Raw genomic sequence first — 23,300 nt, 5'->3', positions numbered from 1 at the left:
CTCCCCGTAAAGTCTGGAGGATTACCTTGGTTTATAATATTGAAGTAGCTTGCAGATAATGTTGTTGTTAGCAGTGACCAGCCCACCCGCATCCAGGTGGAGCTCGGAGATGTATTCTGTGCCACAGGTAAGGTGCAGTAGGCGGGCCAACTTGCATCCCAGGACACCAGTGTGTTTGGAGACGCACACTCCCCGTGTGTATGCCACAAGGTAGACTGACGCATAACGGAGCCTTATTTAGCTCAAAATATTCACATATGGAGTCGTGCAGTTTGGAGCGGAATACTGTGTCCAGGAGAGCAGCGCCAGGAAAACACCACCTCCTCTCCAGCCCGCTCTCCATATGGTACCTTCAACACCATCCTCACTGAGAATGATTCAATAAGGTATGCAGTAGATAACGGATATCATCTAGCCACAGGGTAGCATGTGCCGATTTGAACCAGTAGTCTATGCGTGCCCACACCGCATGGGGTGCCGGGTAGAACATGTACTCAGGCATGTTATCGTGTTTGTGGCACCAAGCGCCCTTGAGGATGCAAGTGTTGCTTATATCATGGATAAAACTTGAGGCTTGTGGTTTTTCGACTGTATTGACGCCAATGGAGTCTATTGTTGGATTCAGTCATATTGGGTGGGTATCTCAATATAGTACAGTGTCAGAGTCAATGCATCCCATGATGGATTAAAGTTCTTGAAAAAAAAAGGTAGAAGCATGCACTTTGGGAGCATAAACATTAATCAGTAGAAGGCGCTGTCCAGCCAGCTTGCCCACAAGGATCATGTAGCGTCCCTTTGTGTCAATAAAACTTGCAGTATGGATGCAAGGGATTCTTTTATGAAGGAGTGTGCATACTGCCCGTAAATCTGTGCTGTAATTAGAGAAATATCTATGTGAGCCCCATGTAGTCACGAAAGTTGGCATGTCCTGGGGAAGGGGGAGGTGTGTCTCCTGTAAGAAAGCAACTTTCACTCCATGTTTATTGAGATATAATGGTACTGGTCTGCCTTTACGGGGGTTGTTTAGGCCTCGGATGTTCTATGTCAAAAATGTGAGTTCAGCCAGGTGATGCCGTCCCCCTTGCGTCATAGTCATGGTCGGAAAAGTGAGTCTGGTATTGTCTGCATGGTGAGGACTGTCCCCTTCCAAACAGGTGTCATAGTAAAAACAAAATTACAATACTCATATGAACAGTCCCTTACCTCCCTCCACCCAAACCAGGCACCAAATTGCCCAGCGAATCCCAGTGAAATAAAAAAATGTTTTTTTTTTAAAAAGTGCGCTATATACCTTGGGAGGTAGGCAAGGCTATGGCAAACAGAGCCCATGTGATGAGAGCTACCTGATGCATAACAGAAAAGCACAGGTTACAGGAGGATCATTCCAACACAAGAACAATGCTGTATGTTTGAAAGGGAGATACTGCCCAGGGGCATGTGTACAGAGCAGAAAACACAGGTAGACTAATGGAAGATCAGCTCAGTCAGGAGGGAAAAGATCGGTGTACGTGAGGCATGCAGATCGGAGGAATGTGCTCCAGTGTGGTTCGCGGGGATGTGGACCTGCCCGTTCCAATTTGTTTACAGAAGGTAATCACCTCTGCTGGGGAGTTGAAGGACTGGGCCTTCCCATTTGCATCCACACACAATCTGGCGGGGTACAACATGCAGTATTTCAGTCTTGCTCGCAGACTAGGACTTTAGCATCTTGAAACCTGTGCCGTGCCTCTTGCACCACTGAGGTGAAATCAGGATAGAAGGAGAGGGTGGCTCCCAGATATTGCATTGGGCTGCATTCACAGGGCAAGCGCTGCGTTGTGTCCCTATCTCTGTAGTTTAGTAAGCTTGCAACAATGGGACAAGAGGTGCCCTGGTGGTGGGCTGGAGCCTAAAGTTCTATGGGTTCTTGCCATCACAAATGTGTTTGTATCTTTGGCGGTCAAAGAGTTCCGCACAGAGACGTTCTACAGACTGATCCGGGTGCCCTATGTCTGTAGATTCCGTGATTTCCATGATCCTGACAAAGACCGTTATTGAAACCAAAGTCATACTGAGGCGGAATATAAACTAATAGGTGGGCCATGGATACAAATTGTTTAAAAGAGGAACTAAGATTAACCGTTTGGTGCATGATTAGATCAACATGAAGAATATGACAATTTTAAAAATAAATCGGTGCGATAAGAAGCAATAGAAGCACTATTGAATACTGTTAATTATTAAAGCAGTCACTTAAAACGAGTGACAACACCTCCTCTGTGAGTAGGGACAACTTGCCATTTCAGTGTAAAATAGAATTGCCATAATTGAGAAAGTCGACCCTGACCATGAGTTAGGGAGGACAGTAGAAGTATTGCTATTTTTTAGTTGCTACGCCAATGAGCGTTCTATAAGTTCCTGGTATTTGGAAACCAGTCGCCTAGTCTTGTGTTAAAATAACCCCCCTACCCTTTCCCATTGTCTAGTGTGTCTTATTTTATTTTCACAGGCACAAATTGACCTTTAGGAACATGACATAGTTTCATTCCATTCACTGTGGGCACATTAGGAAATGCCTTTATGTACCCTTCACCCATGGAAACAATAACGGTCTCTATACACTACACCCTCTGGTCCTGAAGAAAAGCCCACCCGACAGACTGGCGCAGAAGGGCTGAAACATGTCGACCTAAATCACAACTGAAGAGTGAGAGAGTCATAATCACTCTCAATCACCTACATTGTTTTTATTGCCTCCTAGAACCAGAACTATTAAAACACATTTCTGGTAAAGAGAGACTTTTAATCACCTTCACTACACCCTATCACAATCACTATTCCTGATCACTACTGATCCTAACAAAGGGTATTACCTCCTGGTGGAGGCTGCATAAAAACGAAACCCTATGATTATGCAGACACGTGCGAGGGCTAGCGGAGAATCAAGATATACCGCTTGACATTACCACCAAAAAACACGTGCATGAGGGTTTTTTATTGGGACTAGAAATAACGAATACCGCATACCCGATGTTATGCAGGACAAGTGATCCTTCTCATATGATTATATGGTATTGACCCAAGGGAATTGAATGGATCACAGATTCCTTCCCTCCCCACCCATTGATCTCGTATATTAAGCAGCTGGGATATGTATCTTCTGTACCCATGCCCAGGACCTGCTGATTAGTTGAGATAGCTTTTGATGAGAAAGGAGAGCAGCAGCCGGGCTGACAGCACAGGAGAGTGCAGAGGGCATGCCAAAGGTCGAAAGACCCCCCTCCCCCAGGCGACATTCATCAGTCTTCAGCAGCATTGGCATTTAAAGGAAATAATGGGGCCAAGTGTAGCGGAGGCAAGAGGGGAATTGTGGCCACACGCTTCAATGATAGGCAGTCATAGCAGCCAATTACCGCTGCCCAATCCCTGCCGCCGATCCGACCAGGTTGAGGAGGCCCCCGTAACACCAAGAGGCCCCCTGCGGAGCCTGCAGCCACCACAATACACAACTTACCAGTAGGCAGATATGCTGCCTGGAGGGGAAGTGCACCGTCGCCACAGGGACCACCGCCAGTATTGGTGAAGTGTCACACTCAGGCCACTGAGCTGTCATCGGGCATAGGCCTCAGGGGCCTGCGCGTATCCCAGAGGAGCTCAGCTGGTAGCCCGAGGCAGCAAGGACGCACTAGTTGTCGTCAATTACGAGTGGAGGCACAGCAAGGCTCGATAGGCTAGTCCTCAGGCTCACCTGCAGCCTGGTCGCCGCGGGACCTCTGAGGTGAACGCTGGGCCTCGCACGCTTGCACACAGTTACTTAGCTCCCTAGTACTGCATCGCCGAGAGGATGGCAGTATTCTTCGCTGCTTAGAAAGGCGCAGCCAGATCTCCTGTTTCTGATGTGGGGTGATTACATTTGGGTGATGCCACCATAACAGCTGGAACACCAATAGGTCTGACATGTCTCTTAAGCACGTTTCATATGTTTTGCAGTGGTAGAGGGCTAGTAATATATATATATATTTTAAAGATAGGATTTTAAACCCACATGTACAGCATCCACCTAGATTTCACAACTTTTGACCGGGTATCTAATTATGAATATTTAGGCGACTAAGAGAAAGGACAGGAAATGGGGCCATTAGCTTGGGCATTACTGTGCCCTAGAGATGGTGCCTTGAGAGGAATTATAAAAGGGCAAGGAGTTAGGGCTTAAGCAACAACTATTAGTCTCTTTCATGCAAAGGCAGTAATATATTGAGCACAACTTTGGGAGATACAAAAAGGAGATGCACTGGCTACCCGAGACTTTTTTTGGGGGGGGGAAAGTCTTCCCAGGTTAGCTAAGAGTGCCTCCAACTTTCCTCCTAATAAGGACTTAGGTTGCGAATTGATTATTTATAACATTAGTCTAAGTTTAAGAAAATTGGTTGGTTTAACAAACTGAAAAGTGAGCGTACCGCAATAGGGCTAGAGGGTTATGGTATGTTAGGGATCCTGCACTACGTCCCAGTAAGGCTCTAATTAAGAAACAATACTGGGAGTGGGTGGTCCAGTCCTCTTTAAGTTACCACAAATGGGGCAGTCTTACATCGGATTTATTTTCTGGAGTTCAAACTGACAAGAAAATTTGAGAAATACTTGAGAGGCCATTACAGTTCAGCTGGAGAGAAAGCTCTACATGCAATTTAGATTTGGCTCAATTCTGGTGAACTCGCTCACAGCCTCCTGGCGAAAGTCTCCCACTCAACTGGGGTTTTGTCCAGGATGTCTTTTAGCTGTTGAGTCGATAGCCCACACACTTTTTGCTTGTCCTCTTTATAGAGCCCCACGATCGAGATGATTAGCCCCTCTTTGTAAGTGTCTCTGCACATCTTAAAATCTGACACTAGGTTGCTGATAGTTTGCGCAGTTACCAAGTTCCTAGGCAAGATGAGAACTATCAGAAGATCTTTGCTGAAAATTGCTAATTGATTATCTCTGGTGGATGTATAAAGAGCTTTCTGTTTTAACTTTTCAAATTATCGCCTAGTTTTAATCTCTCACAGCTTATTTATTCAATAGAACTTTAATGTGTTATTGTAAGCACCTTAATTCCTTTGTACTGTATGAATTTGCATTTTATATGGTCTGTGGACCGGGGAACTATGACGGGGCTAATGCAATTTGTACTTGGATATCTCCCTCGTACAGTTTTACTGAGTATTGATAATAGAGCTATGTTACTCATAGAGGTATTAATGAGTATTAGGTAGAATCGCTGCAAATAAGAGATCCTCTGGGTGTTTGGCGCTCTTGTATTTATATTTAGAAATGTTAACAGCAATACTAGTGTATATATGTATTTTATCCATTTCTACATTTGTCTTTTTATAAAGCCATGTTGATGTCCATCAATAGCTTACTTTTGTAGATTCATATAATGTACATAAACTGTGAATGTGGAAAACTTGTATTGCATCCTTGCCGAAATAAAGTATTTGAATTGAATAACTATAGTCTCAAACTTTTGATTTATTGGGTAAAGGTTTGAAGCATTACTGCAAAAAGATATGTCAGCTCTTTACAAACTTATGAAAGACGGTAAAAACCTCTATTAACAATTCTTTTTGTGTGAGAACAATGCTAACCAACTTAGACATGAAAAGGCTCTCGTCTGATCATGGATCAATAAATAGTATTAGGATTGTAGTAGTTAAAGGCCCGTATGCCCACTGGTATAGGGCCCAGATGATTCAGAAGCATAAACTGAAACTGCAGTGTTTTGCTGAAACAGTCTATTGGTTAGGGCATGAAGAGCTTTAGACCAAGTAAATGTTTCTAAAATTCTGTAATCGAATCTTTCCTCTTAAAAATAGAACAAAGAAGTGGTCGGTGACCCCATCCTTACAAAGACAGAAACCACCTCTGCTATTTTTATCTATTCTAACCAACCTATCCAAGCCATAGTTGGTGATAAGCACCACCTACCAAGTCTGTAGTGAGTACGGATTACAGGAAGGCCCCCATATTTCTTTAAGTCTGCAGTTACCCCCTCAATATTACATGCAGTCTGCTAATCTTTGGAACAGTCTTTAACATGCTGTAGCCTGTTGGCCTTTCACCGGGGACTTCTTTCACGGAATTTCGAAGGTTGATGTTGATTTGCGTAAGAAAAACAATTAGAGGTTTTGGATGCTATTTTATGTACAAATAGCAAAATGGTAACTCTTTTTCAAATGGCATCTCCACCCACTCATGTGCCAATGGGTTAATTTTTTGTTAATTCTTGGAGATCTGTGAAGATCAACAAGTACACACATCAAAGATATGTGTTGTGTGTAGTGGTGTATCTATTGTCATCATACAGAAAACTCTTTTGGAGCCATTGTAAATATACATTATCTCAGCATGGCAGTGCATGTGTAAATGTTATTTATTTACAATGCTTGACATGAATGTCCATTTTTTTAAATCTTTTCTGCAATTCCCGTATGTTTTACTAAGAACAATTTGACTTTTTTTTTTTTTAAATCAAGATTTAGATGATGAACAAACAGTTTTAACTTCATATCTCGGGACAGGACTAAAGAAAAAGAAGTGTCTTTCCTTTGCACATTTTTAGGAAAGTTTAAGTTAACAATGATCCCAGGTACAAGGGATAAAACAACCCTGGTCCTGGTGGAACTAGGAACAACTTTACTTAAAAGCTGTTAATTACACCTATAACTCCTATGCATGTTGCATCTTCCACTAGTGTACTTCTCACATAATCACCACAGTTCCACCGAGTGGAATGTTCTAGAATGGCTTCCAGATGCCCGGGTACGCTCAATTTGAACCTGCGGCCTGGTCTATGCATACTAAGTTTTGCACTGTTGCTTTTTGGCACTTTTTTTCAAAGTGGGGCTGTGTCACTTTTAGGGCAAATTATTATTGTTTTCCGATTTGCAACAGCTTCTTTATGACAGAGTGACATTGTCTCACCTGGATGCTTTGCAACATTATTATTATTATTTATACAATTTCTAAAGCGCGCTACCACCTGACAGGCATCTTGGCGCTAGTAACTCAGAGACCATATCAACACAGGAGGGGGTTAATGCACAGGCCTAGTTCTTAGGGAATAGCCAAGTTTTAAGGTTCTTTCTGAACGCGAGAAGTTCCTTGTTTTGCCGCAGTTCAAGAGGTAAAGTGTTCCACAGCCTGGCTGCAGCCACCCCAAATGTTCTGCCCCCTGCTCTAACTTTGTTAAAGCGTGGTACTTTTATTGACATTCCACTCGAAGAACGGAGCGCTCTGCCCGGAACGTACCACTCAAACATTTGCTCAAAAGAGGTTGGTCCTTTTCCATGCAAGGCTTTAAATACTAGACACAGAGATTTAAATGTAACTCTCTGTGTCACGGACAGCCAGTGCAGCTCCGTCAGTGCTCCAGAGGCAGAGGACCACCTTGACCAGCCGAATACCAATTTAGCAGCGGCAGATTGTACCCGCTGTAGCCTGTCTAGCAGAGATTTAGGGGACCCGAGGAGCAGAGCGCTACAATAGTCTACCCGACTAAGTATCGTGCTTCGTGCTATCAGGGCGCGGGCTTGATGGGGTAAAAGAGGAAAGATCTTCCTCAGAGAGCGAATAATCCCCAGACAGCAGCTCACCACCTTCCCCACATGCACCTCCAGGGAGAGGTTACAGTCAAATGTGACCCCTAGGTTACGGACTATTTTAACCGGCTGGCCGGGGTTGGGGAACTCTGGGGGCCAAAGATTCATGGGCGTCCCTTCCCTGTTCCTATGCGTTTCGAAGTGCATCAGTTCAGTTTTAGCAATGTTAAACTGTAGGGAATTCTCCTTCAGCCATTGTGACATATCTCCTAAACATCTATGAAACCCTTCTGCTGAGAAGGACCGCTCAGAGAATAAGTTGCGTATCATCAGCGTAATTGATGACTTTGATGTTATGGCGCTTGATGATCGTCAGCAGGGGTCTCAAATAGACATTAAAAAGAATGGGGCTGATGGCCGAGCCCTGAGGCACCCCAATGTGAGACAGGAGTAAAGGCAGATTGGTAAGGAGGAAGGGATACTGCTTGCTGTCTCCCTGAGAGAAAGGAGTGAAACCATCTAAGGGCCACCCCCGTAACTCCCACCTCACTCAACCGTTTTAACAAGATGTTATGGTTGACCGTATCGAAGGCGGCAGACAGGTCCAGCAGAATCAACACTGCTGCCTGGCCCCTGTCTGCCCGCCTCCGAAGCTCATCCATTACGGTCACCAGTGCTGTCTCCGTACCATGGGCCGGTCTAAAACTGAACAGCTCCTCCTCCAGTTGTTTGGCCCGTTCCAGGTGCGCGGACAGTGTGCCACTCACTACCCGTTCCACTACTTTGGCTGGAAAGGGGAGAAGAGATATTGGTCTAAAATTCTTCAGACATTCTGGATCAAAGGAGGCTTTTTTAAGCAGTGGCGTTACAAGCGCCTGCTTCCACTGACTGGGAACCGCCCCTTCTGCAAGAGACTGGTTACAGATCTTACACAGCAGTGGGAAAAGTTCTGCCCCGAATTCCTACCAGTTTTTGCAAGGCAATGGATCCAGGGGGGAGCCTGACACATGTGTACAATCTCTCAAAACATTTTTGGCAAATGTTTTTTACAGTATGTTGCATTGACCATGTGTGTATCGAATGTAACAAATAACTGTTTTAAGAAGTCAATACAAAGCACACACAAACACACACACAAAAAACATGGCAGTTCTAGCAAATTCCACAGAATGGCAGTGACTTTAGTAAGCATGTTCGCCTAGAATGGACCAATTCACATAAACCACTGATTTGGGCGTATTAGACTCCTGTAGTTCTCTGTAGACAACACACATGGCCTGCGCTAAGTGCCTTTGAAGTCTACACTACCAGTAGTGACAAGATACTGAAAAGAACTGAATACGGGCAGAACTGGCTCAGCATGCACAATGCCACCAGGTATGCTTTACTGAACAGATTTCGAAGAAGCAGGGCTTGCACCCACCGCTAAGTGGTAACAGTTCTGGCAAAATTATAAAAAGAGACATGGTGATCTAAGAGAACACAAAAGTTAGAAACAAGCATTTAAGAAGCAGAATAACATAACTGACAACTAATCAGATGCTTTAGAAAATATCAACGCAAGAGGGGAGTCAAAAACCCTATTGTAATACTGCTTCTTAAAGCCCCTTTTGATGATTACATGAGCTGTGTGAGACACCTGGAGCGGCCTTCAACTAGACCCAAGAAGTACTAGAATTCACACACATAAAATTACAAACATACACGATGAAAACGAGTGCTCCCTGGACACTCCTGAACTAGAGAACTGTGAAAGAAAGTATCTCAATGTCAAACAATGCAGAGCTGCTTCCTACTGAATTATCAACAAGTTTCACAATGTAAATTCCCTTCCCATTGTATTCAGAGTTAACACAGAAAACCCTTCCTTCTGTATTTGATATGGGGTCACGCCAAGGGATGGGTGAAGAATTTTGTTCCGCCAGCGGAGTTTGCAGAGTTTTGCACACTCCGCGTGGGGCGCAAAAAAACTCTGTGAAGTGACGCGGAGCAGAGGTTTTTTTCTGAAGCCGTCCGCCAGTGTTAAGTTGGCTAGCACTAGCTAGAAAAAAAATGATGCGCTAGACCAGCCCCCTGAGAGATTTCTTGACGCGAGTGCTCACAATGAGAAATTTGATGCTCACGTTGAGGAAGCTGGTACTTCAGTAGAATATCTACTTGAGTGGCAGAAATCAGCAGTGCCCTCTGATGCGATGCGTAGTGCTGTTTGTGCTGATTTTACAGCATGGGACAAAGTCCTGGTGCTAAAAATAAGTGCGAGCAGCGGGACTTAACAGACTCTGCCGCTGGCAGAGCTCCGCAGAGCGCGGCTGAGTTTTCCGCCACTTAGGGGAGTTCCGGGGAGTAAAATGCTGCGCATTACGCCAAGGCCTAGTTACGCCATGCAAAAGCCTCTTTGTACTGTACTTGACAGAGTCTGTGTTAACAATGTCCATTTCATTTATGATAAATAGAGCAAAGGCGTGTCAACAACTGCTTGCCAGACTGGTTTAAGAATGTATTTCCATGGTAACAGTGCGAAGCCTCTTCCCATGGAGTTTGTATAAAGTGAACAGTGTAAAGCTCCTTCCCTATTGTATATGCCAGAGTTCACAAATTAAGACCTCATACTACAGTACTTATCACAGAGTTACACCATGGAAAGCCCTTTCCTACTGTATTTAACAGAGGTCTTTAATAATTGCAGTCTCCATAAGAAAATATTTCATAGGTGGCTAACACAACTACTGCCCAACTAAATGACCTTGAAAAAGAATACCAAAGCGGCAGAGCCAAAGCCTTGGTGCCACCTTGCTACTAGATGAACATGACATAACTACACCCCCTTACCACTTGACCTTCAGTGTAACAAGCAGTCCAAGGCTTACTCAAGGAGGTGCTGTTAGAAACTCAAAGTCTGCAAAGCCTACAATAACATAATATATTGATGTCCAGCCACAGATTTTTTATTTTAAAAGGGAATCGTACTTTATTTGAAACACAAATAAATCTAAACATAAAATTATAACTGTACAAATGGAAACCAGACCTCTCTATCCCTTCATGAATTAGAGATCTGTGTAAAAAGGTCTCTGTGTGAAACAATGCAAAGCCCTTTCCTGTAGGGTTTGTCGCAGAAGTCTGAACATAAACTGCCTTCCTATTGTGTCATGTGGTTCACATTGTTAAGCCTATGTCTCTTGCATTTGTCTAAAGCTCACAATGTAAAACTCTTTCCACTGGATTTGTCAGAGTTCATTAATGAAAGGCTTACACAATGCAAAGTACCCTCATACTGTATTTGACACAGGGCCTGTTTTAATATTGTTGCTGTGTTATGAGCAATTGGAACTACTTCATAGATAAATACAATTACTGCCCACATCTGTGCAAGAAGCTTTCCCCACTAAAGTAAAAACCTTTCCTATTGTGTTTGTCAGAGTTCATAATGTAAAACCCCTTCCTACTGTATTTAACAAAGGGGGTGTGTTAAAAACATCTATCAATTATGAGCAATGGAACTACTTCATAAGCGAGCTAGCACAACTGCTCCACAACCAAATGCCTGTAAAGAAGAGCAACAAAGGGGTGAAGGTAAGGTGCTTCCATCAATACTACTATTGGTTTGCATGATTAGCAACCAGTGAAAGGTGTATCTAGCCAGATCTAAAAGGGTTGGGACAAATGAGGATCCCTCAGGTGCTCCACACAAATCGTCTGGAGGAAGATATAAAACGAAAGTTGGAGGACTCTAGTGTGCGACCGGTCAGAAAAAAAGTCTAACCAGCCTAGGAAACTGGCTCCCACCCCTACCTCCTCTCAAAAAGGCATTAAAGAAGGGCAGAGTGACAGACATTGTCAAACGTAGAAGATAAGTCTTGGGCCAGAGGCAATGTCAGATGTTGGTAGTATGATCCTTATCCAACATCACGCAGAAGTCATCCACAACAACCCTAAGAATGATTAATTGCTATGGGTGCTATCTCATCGAGTGCATATATATTCTAGGAATGAAAATTATTTGCATCTTCCTGGGGTACAAGAACAAAGGGCATTGGAAGGCTAACCCAAGTGCAGAGACATTGGGGACTTTATCTAGGCAGAGAAGTGATTCTAGCAGCAACAGAAAAGGAAGTTAAAAATCCAAGGGGGAGGATGATTCCTATGAGTCACCTAATCATAGAATCAACTGAATTTCTTTCTTTTGAAGCAGGCCTTTACTTTACACAGCAGGGGTTACACCACATGGCTTGCTTTATGCCCACTTCATTGTCCAACTTCTGGAGTCTGGTACTACATTTCAATAACTTTGTTAGCATTGCTCAGATCAAAGGAGCCTCTCCTATTACCCACCACTTTCCACATAGAGTTCAACTAAGTACCATTCAATCACCTTCACTAGCCTTCTACATTTTTAGGAGGTCTCACTCATACTTACGGTCTTCATCCCACCCTTTGCCAGGTACATACCAAGGTAACCAGCGCCTGGTGACTTTTGAGCCTCACCGCTGTGAGCTGAAATCCATGGCGCATGAAGTGAATGGTTTTGCCTTCGTAGCATGGACCACTCCAGCTTCTCATCGCAACCTGCATACAATGGAGAAGGGCAAGAGTTATACCATTTCCCTCTCTGCTCGGAACATCTCCTCTTTAGTGCTCCAACCTATCTGTTGGCAGGTGATGAGCAGATATCTCCAGAAGGCAAAAGCCATTTCTGAAGCGAATTTCTGCAGAAGGAGCTTGACTGTTCTGTTCTTCCATTAATTATTTGCAATTGGAGTCTTAAAAAAAATCAACAGTGCAGCACCCACTGACCTGCCATGTTAAGGCTGTACTTAAACAGCCCTAGAAAGTGCTGAAGAACGCCCAATTTAGAATGCCTATTGTAGAAACATGCAGATTCCTGGGTAGTCAAAGCAGTTCATGGATTTTACTTGGAGTCTATGACTAGTGAACAAATAAAGTGATATGGCAGCGTGACAAGAAGGCTGGGCAGTGAACTTAACTCCATTCGAAGAGTTTTCTGCACTCCGCGGAGCGCAGAAATCTCCACTTCGCGATGTGCAGTGGAGTTTTTTCCCCGCTCGCGATCGCAAACGGTAAGTTTGCGATCGCGAGCGGTAAGTTCCCGAGCGCGAGCTGCTGCTCGGGTAGAGTTTCTACCCGAGCGGCAGGAATACTAGCACAAACAGCAATTTGCACTGCACTCCGCCACTCGCGGAACTTCGTGGACTTTTTTTGGAACTTCGCGGAGTTCCACGTAGCAAAACTTTGCAAATTATGCCCAGGCCTATTGAAAAGCTGCATTCACACATTTCCTTTGTCTTAAATACAGGCATCCCTTTCACTACTCCATGCAGGACTCTTTGGGGCCATAGTGAGGGGGTTTCCAATTTCCTGAGACCTCACCTGTGCAATGGGATGGACTCCATCCCCCAGTTTGAAATGCGCAAGATAGCACTGCTGCTGTGCTCCGCTGAAAGGGGGCGGGGGCAGCTACACGCTGAAAAGCAGTCCCACAGCGCAGGACTTTTGGGGCTATAGTGAAGGGTATTCAACCTCCAGGGATCTCACCTGTGCAAGGGGACTCAACCCCCCACTCTGAAATACGCCAGGAGGTGCTGCTGCTGTGTGTCGCAGAAAGGGGGCGGGGCCAGCCACATGCTGAAAAGCACTCGTGCAGCGCTAGACTTTTTGGACCATAGTAAGGGAGCATCCAACCTCCTAGGACCTTACCTGTGGATGGGTAATCCATCCCCCACTTTGAAACAAGCCAGGAGGCGTTGCTGCTGTGTGCCGCTGAAAGGGGGCAGGGCCAGCTACGCACTAAAAAGCGCTCCCTGTACTCCGGCAGCACAGAATGGGCCCGGCAGGCCCGTCCTGCACCCATCAGCGCCGGGAACAGGCAGGGCAGGGCCCCCCTGCTTGGTCCTGATTTTGGTGATACTGGTTATCTTTTGTTTGGTAAGCCTTTCCTCTCAATGCCCAGATATTCACACTAGTCTCAAACACCACCTGCCTTGCTAAACAAAAAGTGCAAGGCAATTTCTTGGGAGCTGAGAAATCGCCAAATCGGCAAGGCGCCATGCAGCTGCGAACTGCATCTTTCAAGTAATTGAGGAATCGATTGTGGAAGTTGATGGCATGATTAGTGGCGGTAGTACTGTCCCCATTATGCCTGCCCCCAGAAAGCAAAATCTAAGATCACCCAGTTTTATAAATGGAAAGATACTGTTTCAACCAACTGCTCTTGGGATAAAGTCCTTGCTGATTCTGGGTTTAATTTGGTGTTAGAGGTAGGTTCGACGGATGGAGCTATGACCTTCCCACCTTCTCCGTCTACCACTGGCCTGGGTCCCCTGCCCACTGAGGCATCACCCACTCATGACCCTCAGGCAGTGCCATTATCTTTATCAGCTCATGTCCCATTGATGTAGTGCAATTAGTAACACTAGGCAGCAGGATGTAGAGTTAGTCCCTCCCGTAGAGGACTAGGTTTGTCCAGAGGGTTTTAAAAGCCTGGTTGTGCTACTTAGATCTGAACTTAAGTTTGTTAAAGGTGCTGCTGTTGCCTTCAGTTCAATGGGGTTACACACCTAAGGAGCATTAACAATGGTTTACTAGCAAAACTTATGGATAGGGATCCCTGTATAAACCCCACAAGAGCTAATACATCTCCCCCCACATAATGTCTCCTCCTGGTGCTAGTGTGGTTATGATGGCAGCCTCCACAAACGGGTACTGCCTGCCTCTTCATTCCCCTTATCTGTGCAGTTTCTACAGCTGCTATGGGTCCTGTTTCCGCCCAACCTCAGTAAGACAAGAGGCCCTCCAACAAAGCTTAAACCCCAGCCATGATAATGCTCATACAGGTATTTCTACTGATTCCAGGGCCCCTCATACAGTAGCTTCAGGACGTGGTACCATTAGAGCTTCCCACCCAGGGGCTTATTCTGAGGTTCCTTCTGCCTCACCCGCGCCCCCCTCCCCAACGGAGAATGTCCCTGGGGTTCCTCTTAGTAGGAGTGATTCTTTAGATTCCCCACCCGATTGAACTTCTTATATAATAACCCTAGTGGATGTGCCTCCAATTACTCCTAGTACCCCAGAGGGTTTTTTTCAACTTAAGAATAAGGTGTCCCACTGGTTGTCCATGAAGGAAGGGGCTGACAATGGTTTTCATACCCAGATAAACATGGTATGTAGAGTAGGGTGAGATCAAAGTAAGTGGCCCTAAGTGGAGTAAAGGGGACTGCGTGGTCGTAAATTTCAACAATAGGCAGGCTGCGCCAGTATCCTGTCCTTCTATCAGTACTTAGAGGGCTCGGGTATTGGGGTGCATCTGCTAAATTTTTTTTACAAGCCAGACCCTGTAAAGAATCCCCCCCCCCCCACTTTGCCCGGGTGCCCCAGAACTTCCCAGCCACGCTCAGTAAGTCCAGCCAGTGAACGAATAAAGTCATAGGGTAGCATGAAAAACTGAGTTCACAAATTTCCTTTGCCTTCAATACAGGCATCCTTTTCACTGATCCATGCAGACCTTTTTGGGGGCAACACGCTTGCCCTGCTTTTTCTGCTTCAGGGGCAAATCGTTACCAACACCCTGAGTCACCTCTTTGTCCTCTCTCATCTTACGGAGAATCTTGCTCACTTCCTGTCTCTAACAGATTTGAAACCCTGGAGGGGGCAGATTGACTACCTAGTATTACACGCAGGGTGGACGAGAAAAATCAATGGAAACAGAGGTGGGAAGCAGCCCATCAGTTTCTCAGGAGTGACCAGCTGGTATTCCCATCGTGGAACAGAGCAGTGTTAGATGCTAAGATTAGGGACCCAAATTGGCTACATTTTATTGTATCCTACCAAATCTTAGCTATTCAATAAACATGGTCCCTTAATACCGCTCATTTTTTAAGATAGTTTTGTTCACTTCCTTTGGTCAGCGATACCTTCTCCCTCTGGGCGAGCCAAGGCCGGGTTGTGCATTTTAGTCTTTCTAGCATTAACCCGTGAGGCTACCAAGGTGGAGACGGACAGCCCCTATGCAGGTGCCGCCTTACTTACTTTTCCTGACAAGTCACTGGTGCCAATTGTGAAGGTTTACAATGCTTATGGTCATTCCCCTCATTCTGAAGCTATTCCTAAGACCGGTATGGTTCTAGAGAAATGTAAGAAGTCTTTGGCCCCTTGTGGAGCTGCTTTGGCGAGAATGATGTTGATAATGGTCACAGGTGACTTTAATATCCATCCCTGCTCATGGCCTTGCTTTGAATATCAGGACCCTTTGGCTGAAGAGTCTCTACTCCCCCATTTTGAAAACTCTTCTCAAGGAGAGCAGTTACACTGTCTAAACAACTCTCAGAACCTGATTATCCCCAGAGTCCAGGCAGCTCTCACGTATGTTGGCAGAGGGGCTGAATCAATTGTAGATCATATCATGATCTCATTGTCACTCTCTTGTTCACTGGGGAACTACCAGATCAAATGGACAGGGTGGAGCAATCATAGCCCTTTGAGTCTGGTGCTAAAATACCAGAATCAGGGGTTTTCCTCACCTACTCCTTGTTTGCAACACTTGTCCCCTAACGACCAAGGTAGAAGTTTAAGGTGGTCTAAATTCAACCCAGAGGAACTCGGTGGGACTCTTTTTAGCCAAAAGGTTGAATGTTGTTTGATCCGGATCTCTGTCCCAGGAATGTTCTCATTGCATTTTCAGCACTTTGCTCTGGGGTTATGCCTGCCCTTGCTGCTCCTAGTCGTGGCCATCCTGTCTTTACTAGACCTCGGTGGTTTAACAAGGCATGCTCAAAAGCAGACTGCATACTGAAAATAGCTCTTAAGCGCTGTCCAAGAGTCACGTCGGAGATACAGAGTGCTAGACCAAACTATAAGTTGGTATTGAAGGAGAGGAAAGACTCCCTTATGGTCGACATTTGGGATCAATTAGTATGCACTAGCATTTTTTATGACCCTGCAGCATTCTGGAGAGGTGCAAATCATCACTTCCTGACGGAGGATACCATGTCTAGTTAGGCCACCACTTTTCCGAAAGCTAACTGGTTCGACCATTTTTAGGTCGAGGCTAGCGGCAGCACGCATGCACTGCCCACTCTGCAAGGCATGCTGAATAAGAGTATGTACTGGAAGCCCAGCCCACTCTCCACCCATATTTGTTGTTGGCTTGTGTCATTGTCCTACGAAAATGCTAGTTTCTGATTCGCAAACAGGCTTGTTAGTCCCTCCTTGGTACCGCCTTGTCTGCATTTGTTACCACCCATAACAATTGGATCTTACAGTGGTAGTGTTACACGGTCTGCTCTATAAGTTGTTGAGCACTATTTTCTTTAATGCTCTTTCCCTATTCCACCCATGACATCACAGCACCCGCCCACTTTTATGTTATGAATGTATTTATTTTAAAGTGTGGTCTGCTTCAACTATAGTGGCTCCGCTTCTTTATTTAATTTACGGCGCGGTCCTCTTTCAGGCAGCCACGCGCCTTAATATTCTTTTGAACTTGCCCCTTCTTATATGTATTATTTACTTATTTATTTTGCAAGCACAGCACATTTTTATTATAGTAGTAGCCGCGCACCTTATTTTCCCCTGGAGAAACAGCCAATGACGGCCCACACCTTTTTTTCAACAACAACCCCCAGGCCCCCAATAGCCGTCAAAACCAGAAGAAGGCACCTCCCTGGCAACCAGCAGCTGCAAGCAGTCACGTTCAGAGTCAGATTTCACTTCTATGGGTAAGTAGAAATCAGGGCTGGAAAATCCACTTGCCCACTCGCACTGTCAAGCAAGATTTATTCAGGACAAGCTATTTTTAGTGACTACTCACCCTTTCTGGCAAGTTGAAACCCCACTAACTTCAGGGAACACAAACTGACTTTTGACCTCTGTCTCTCAAAGCAGAGCAAATGTGACAAGATAACAAGACTTAAAGGCATCTTTATTGCTCACAAAGTGAAAGAGCAATAACAATGCTATTAAATCTTGCAATTTTGTCACATTTTCTGGCTTTCAGAGACAGAGGTCAAAAGACAGCTTATTTTATTACATGAATTTTTCTTTCTGTGACTTAAGATCGAGGAGTTTGTAAAGTAAACTGTGTGACAAATGAACTGTGCAAAGCATGTTAAATGAAAGGCTGTAAGATGTCAGGCTTTTTTCTAACACAACACTAAAATAGCTAAGTGAACTGTTCAAACATTTCAAATATATTTCACTAGTTATGAAGACCTATTTTTGTAAATCTGTGGTGAAAAAATATTTTTATAGGATCAAAACAAATTAGAACACTTTACCTGGTGATGTGCATATTTTACATATTTCTGCTGGAACCAAATTTCCCAAAAATGTTTATGCGCTATTAACAGTAAAACTACAGGTTAGTGGGACAGTTTTGTGGCCATTTCAATGGAGAATATGCTAACTGTAATAGACAGGGCACTACCACATCATTCTTTGGTAATCTATTTATGAAAAGTGAGTTTTCAAACAGGAACTGGGAATTCTTACTGCTGGTGCCCAGATGGTAAGGCTATTAGTGAACTAAGAGGCAAGCCAGGAATCATGTGTACCCTATATATGGGCTTGATTCTTGTTATACATGGAACAAACATTTAGTCTAGTAAATAAAAATAATTTTTTTGTACAGCAGATATAATGAACTTGCATATTTGAAGGTGCTATCTTATGTGATAATAAAGAAAAAGGCAGCTCCATAAGACAAAATATTTGCCTAGGATTACACAATTTGAGACCAGATCACGGGTCAAGTACATTACAGTTAGGTCGAGTAGATTATTAAAATTATTAGACCTGCAGGTCTAGTATAATTTTTATGATTTTTCGAGCCCTGGAAATGCTTTTTGTACAATGCAATAGGTCTCGCATTTACGTGAGTTTCAGCTATTCGCATTGTAAATGACCATGCCTTTTTTGTTTTGGTTTTTAAAACGTAAATAAAAGGCATTGTCATTTACAATGCCAATAGCTTAAAGTTTCGTAAATGCGAAACATATTGCATTGCAAATGCTTGTTCTCATATCTATTCTTTCAGTGAAAGTAAGGAGTCAAAGACATCTAACTCTGGATTTAAGTGTTTTGAGTCCCCTATAGGGCCCACTGTAGTTCTCCCCTATGTTAGCCTAACTACACATATAATAGGCAGTTTTTGCTTTGCATACGTTACACAGCAAGAAGCTCGTTTTTGCCACATGTATTTTCTAAATAGGTTGCACATGTTTTGTTATTTAGTTTTTCTGCTGAGATTTGTCTGTACATCGTACAAGGCCAAACAACATTGTGGTTTGTTTTTCTCTGTGGCGGACATTAACACCTAGACATAACAGAGAGATCCTGATACTGTTGTTCAAATAGAACAAGTATTATCATATAAGCAGAGACTTGGCATTTCCAAAAACAGAAAGAAACGAGGCTTTCAGAGAAAAAGTCCAAGACGAAAGAGCTGCGCACCAGAGATGTAGATCAACTGATTAGGACTCTCAGGTATGGGGTCCGGCACTAATCCCAGAGACCTTAACTGTGCTTTCATAGTAAGGGTAGGCCTAGGTTGATTTGTCATTTGCTATGACAGGGCTTTCATCGTATACAGTTTATTAATTGTGCTCCTCACATTATTGACTTGATACGTCTCCTAATTGCAGGACATTTTCTTCATGACAGAGCACATTAGTTTACAAAAATATTGTAAACCTTTTTTGCGTCTCTTTGCTTTTATTGTGAACAAGTGTGAGCGAGAGAACGTAAGTTGATGACCTGTTACCGGCACTCCGGAGAGAGTTCAGAGTGTTGTGTTTAGGGTGCTAACTTATCTGGCTCTCTGGAAGGAGGGCAGGTAAAGCACTACAAGTTAGTCTGGATTTGGGCCTCTAGGAACTGATGTAGTATGGTGACTGAGTCCCGTGATCCCAGGCATAGTTCTGTTTCTGAGCAGAATTCCTGCAACATGCCAACACCAACATTTGGTCTGGTACTTATTCACGGGTCTCCTACGTAGTGCTTGTCCACAATACCCTTACACCTCTTAACGGAGATGTCTGTGGTGTTTGGGATTAATCCCCCAAAGTGTTGAGGAAGCACCTAATTCTGTTGGTTTTTCTCCAGCTCGAACGTTTAAAAGGACTAGACCTATTTTTGTATTGCACTTTGTTTTCCATACTACTGTATTATGGCTGTGTCACAGCCTGTTATTCCTGTAAATTGCAGACCTGCTGTCCATGCACACGTAATGCGATATGAACATACTAATGTGGGTTGTGCATTTATCTTTGTAGTTGGAAGCAGATGATGATTTCTGCTTTGAAGCCTTTTATTCTTGGGTCGATTTTCCAGCTGTGGATGGGAATACTATAACAGTGCCAAATGTACATAGACCGTCTGTGCTTCTGGAAATACCTCTGTCTTATTGGGAACACCATACTTGGTTCCTCGGTGCCCTCCCACACGTCGCTACACCTGTACGCATGGGTCCCCTCAGTAATGATGGGGTGGCCTAGCCAGTCTTAGTTGGATATACACTGTATCCCGATCTAGCCAATCAAAATCTTATACAAACACAAGCATTGCACATTGCTCTAGTAACACTATTTAGACGCTGGACTCAATCCGTGTAGTGCACCTTGTTGGCGCAGCTAGCACAAATTGGCCTGCCAGGGCATGCCCAGGTGCTACCAGTGTCTACAATTAGTCTTGTAATTGTTCATTCTGTTATGGACAAAGCTCCCACTAATCAGGAGTAAATTCCATTTTGGATCGCCCATAAAGCTGACCAGATTGAAGCTGCGTTTCCCCTTATGGGAACACATGAGGAGCACAGAATCTTAACTAGGTGCTTATCCCATTGGATGATTCCCACTATAGGAGACTGCAACACTTGGGAGACAGTGTTCACCACTGTCTATATGATCAGTCACAACACTCCCTCAATGTCAGTCTTGCCAGACGTATGAAAACAAAATCAGAGCGAACACGGGGCAGCTGTTGCCTTGGATTTGGGGATGAAACTAATGAGAAACATTCTTGTAGTTGCTGCAATGATTCTGTACAACATTAAAGGTGAAGCAGCATCTCTGGCTAAACGTCTAGCGCTCACAGTGGTTGCATGAGTCGACCGTGAACGCGAGCTGCCTATCATTATTGCTCATGTGTATACATCCGTAGGATTCAACAATCTGGTAAAACCACCTTTTTTGAAAACCTAGTACTGACAAGGAAGTCAAGCAGTAGCTCTAAGCTCAAGATTCCGAACAGGTATCAGGTTTAAAGGAATCAAGGAGAATGTGTATCAGGTTCCAGATACACATTCTCCTTGATTCCTTTAAAGAATCGTCTGACAAGCAGTATGACAGAGGAGAACGATCTGAACGCAGACAAGAAGAGTACGTGAGACCGAAAGCAGACAACGCTTGTCCGACAAGAAAATAAAAAGAGAAGGAGGAAAGACCTCCTCAATATAAAGCCCCTTTTCAAACAAAAGAAAGTACTGGCCATAGCCATTAAATATGCCACAGACACTGAGAACCCTCCTTCTGAACAGGAGTGAGGCGGTGACTCGCCTTGACAGTGCAGCAGAAGTCACCATAGTGTACCAGAATATCCAGGAGTTTCTGGAAGCCAGAGCAACCGATACTTTTATTCCAATTGGGACCCCCAGACAGGAGCGTAGGCCCTCCTAATAGATATGATCTAGATATCCAAATTGAGGGCGACATACAGTGCACCATTAAAGCAATATTTCCAATGTTTTTTTCCAGTCACAATTTAGCGCTTGAAAGCAAAGATTGGGCAGCCTTCTCAGCACTTGGCTTTCAAATGAGATATGCAAGACTCCCTATGGGCAATAAGAATAGCGCTGGACTATTTGCTGCATGCATAATGTCAGTTCTACACAACATGGACCCAGATGCATTGTCCTATGTAGATGACCTCTACCTTACAACGACTTGAACCCACATTTGCCAAAAGTGGATCGCATTACATTGGGATTTGCTACACTAGGCTATAAGTTCATATTTAAGAAATCTAATATAGCTTTTCTAAGTGTTCTTTTTCTAGGATATGAACTTACACATGAAGGGAAAGAGTGTTGCGCCTCTTTTCTTGGAGAAGTGTGCACAACCGCAACCTCCAAATACATTAAAGAAATTACAATCTTTATTAGAATTTCTTAATTTTGGCAGAACATACATTCCGGATTATGCACAACGAGTAAAATCGCAATGAATTAATTTATCCAGATTTTTCCAATTCACTTTGGACATCAGAACATCCTAACACAGGAAGATCCTTACAATCCGACTTACTTGCCACACGTCCCTTACATACACATGTAAATACGACAAACCTAGTAATCCAGGTGCACTTTAATTTATTTAGGTCACTTTTAAAGAAGGTGAAATAGTGCCGATGGTATATAAATTGCATTTATATTCCAGTGCGGAAATGCATTTAACTTCCACTGAAAAAATACTGATTGCAGTGCAGATGGATATCCTTAAAGAACGGCCTCCTGCACAAGGTAAACGCATTATTGTTGTCACTCCTATGCCAGCCTCAGAGGCTATAACAAAAGCAAGTGTTTCTAACCCTAAAGTCCTGCAACCTAGATAGATATAGTGGGCAACATCCTTAAAAGCTGTTGATGTAGACTGCATCTTCTTTCCGTCTTTACCGACACAAGAATTACTCCAGTATGAGAATGTCTACCCCATGCCCAATTCTCTCCTACAGCTTGAACAGTATAAATATGTTGTTTACACGGATGGTTACTTGCTATAGGTTCTAAATAGCAATACTCAGCATCATGCACCACTGTTGTTGGAGTGATGTTGGACGGAAACATCCAACCACAAAAAACTTGCATGCAGTCCCTGGAGGACTGCACTGCGCAGTTGGCTGAACTTAAAGCTTTGATTCTTGCACTGAACATACAGATCATAAATACCCCACACTTATTGTGTGTGATTGGAATTACTGGGCGTAGTCCTTTAATGATAATTTACATTTCTGGTGGCAGAATGGATTCAAAGATTCTAGAAGGCAACACAATCAACCATAAAACGCTTTGGGTTAAAGTGGCAGAACACAAAGACAGGTTGCCAAAGACTCATGTTATATATACTTTGAGTCATCAGCGTGTGGGAACACACGTTGTAGTGAATTCTCTGGCAGATGAAGCTGCCAAATCTGCAGTTTCAACTGCTACTGTTGCAGCAATTATTCATTCTAAAAACGAGGATAGATGGTGATATCTTGGCTGCCGCGAACGCAAATAAAGATGGCACACCTTTACTTAAAGGGTTTCCTTCTAAATATACCCACCACTTAAGTGAACACAATATTCCCTTTGTAACTATTCCAAAGGATGGCGATAGTTTGATACCAAACCAAGACAGCAGGCTTGATTTAGTGATCGGTGTGCATAACTGTTTTTTCTGCACATGTTGGTGTGGCAGCCACTATTTTACTGCTACAGCAACATTACTAGTGGCATGGTTTATACCAACAGGCTAAACAAATATGTACTGTGTTGTGACATTTTTCAACAAATTAAGGCTTCCTCAGTGGCTCGTCCACTACAGACTCACCTGTTAATCTCTAATAAGCCATGCTGTTTACCTGGAGAATTGTGGTCCACTAATTTCAGATACTGCATTAAAATGTATTTTAGTTGCAGTTGGCTCTTGCTCCAAGTTTCTCTGGGTTTGGCGACATCGCTCGACTGACGGTCAA

The 23,300-nt window shown here is 43.9% G+C and overlaps 1 protein-coding gene across 3 annotated transcripts in view; it reads right to left on the bottom strand.

Moving 5' to 3' along the window:
* FOXR1 (forkhead box R1) overlaps positions 1–23,300 on the bottom strand; it is a 57,651-nt gene that overhangs the window by 14,104 nt on the left and 20,247 nt on the right. For 2 of the 3 annotated variants that reach the window (XM_078682198.1, XM_078682199.1), the window contains exon 2: positions 12,009–12,125. The exons of the other annotated variant lie outside the window; for it this stretch is intronic. In XM_078682198.1, the coding sequence (XP_078538324.1) occupies positions 12,009–12,125 (117 nt within the window). The remainder of the gene's footprint in view (positions 1–12,008; positions 12,126–23,300) is intronic. 3 annotated transcript variants of the gene reach the window in all.

The sequence above is a fragment of the Lissotriton helveticus genome, chromosome 3_1 (assembly GCF_964261635.1).
Source record: "Lissotriton helveticus chromosome 3_1, aLisHel1.1, whole genome shotgun sequence".
Taxonomy (NCBI): domain Eukaryota; kingdom Metazoa; phylum Chordata; class Amphibia; order Caudata; family Salamandridae; genus Lissotriton; species Lissotriton helveticus.
This window is presented reverse-complemented; position numbering and strand designations above follow the sequence as displayed.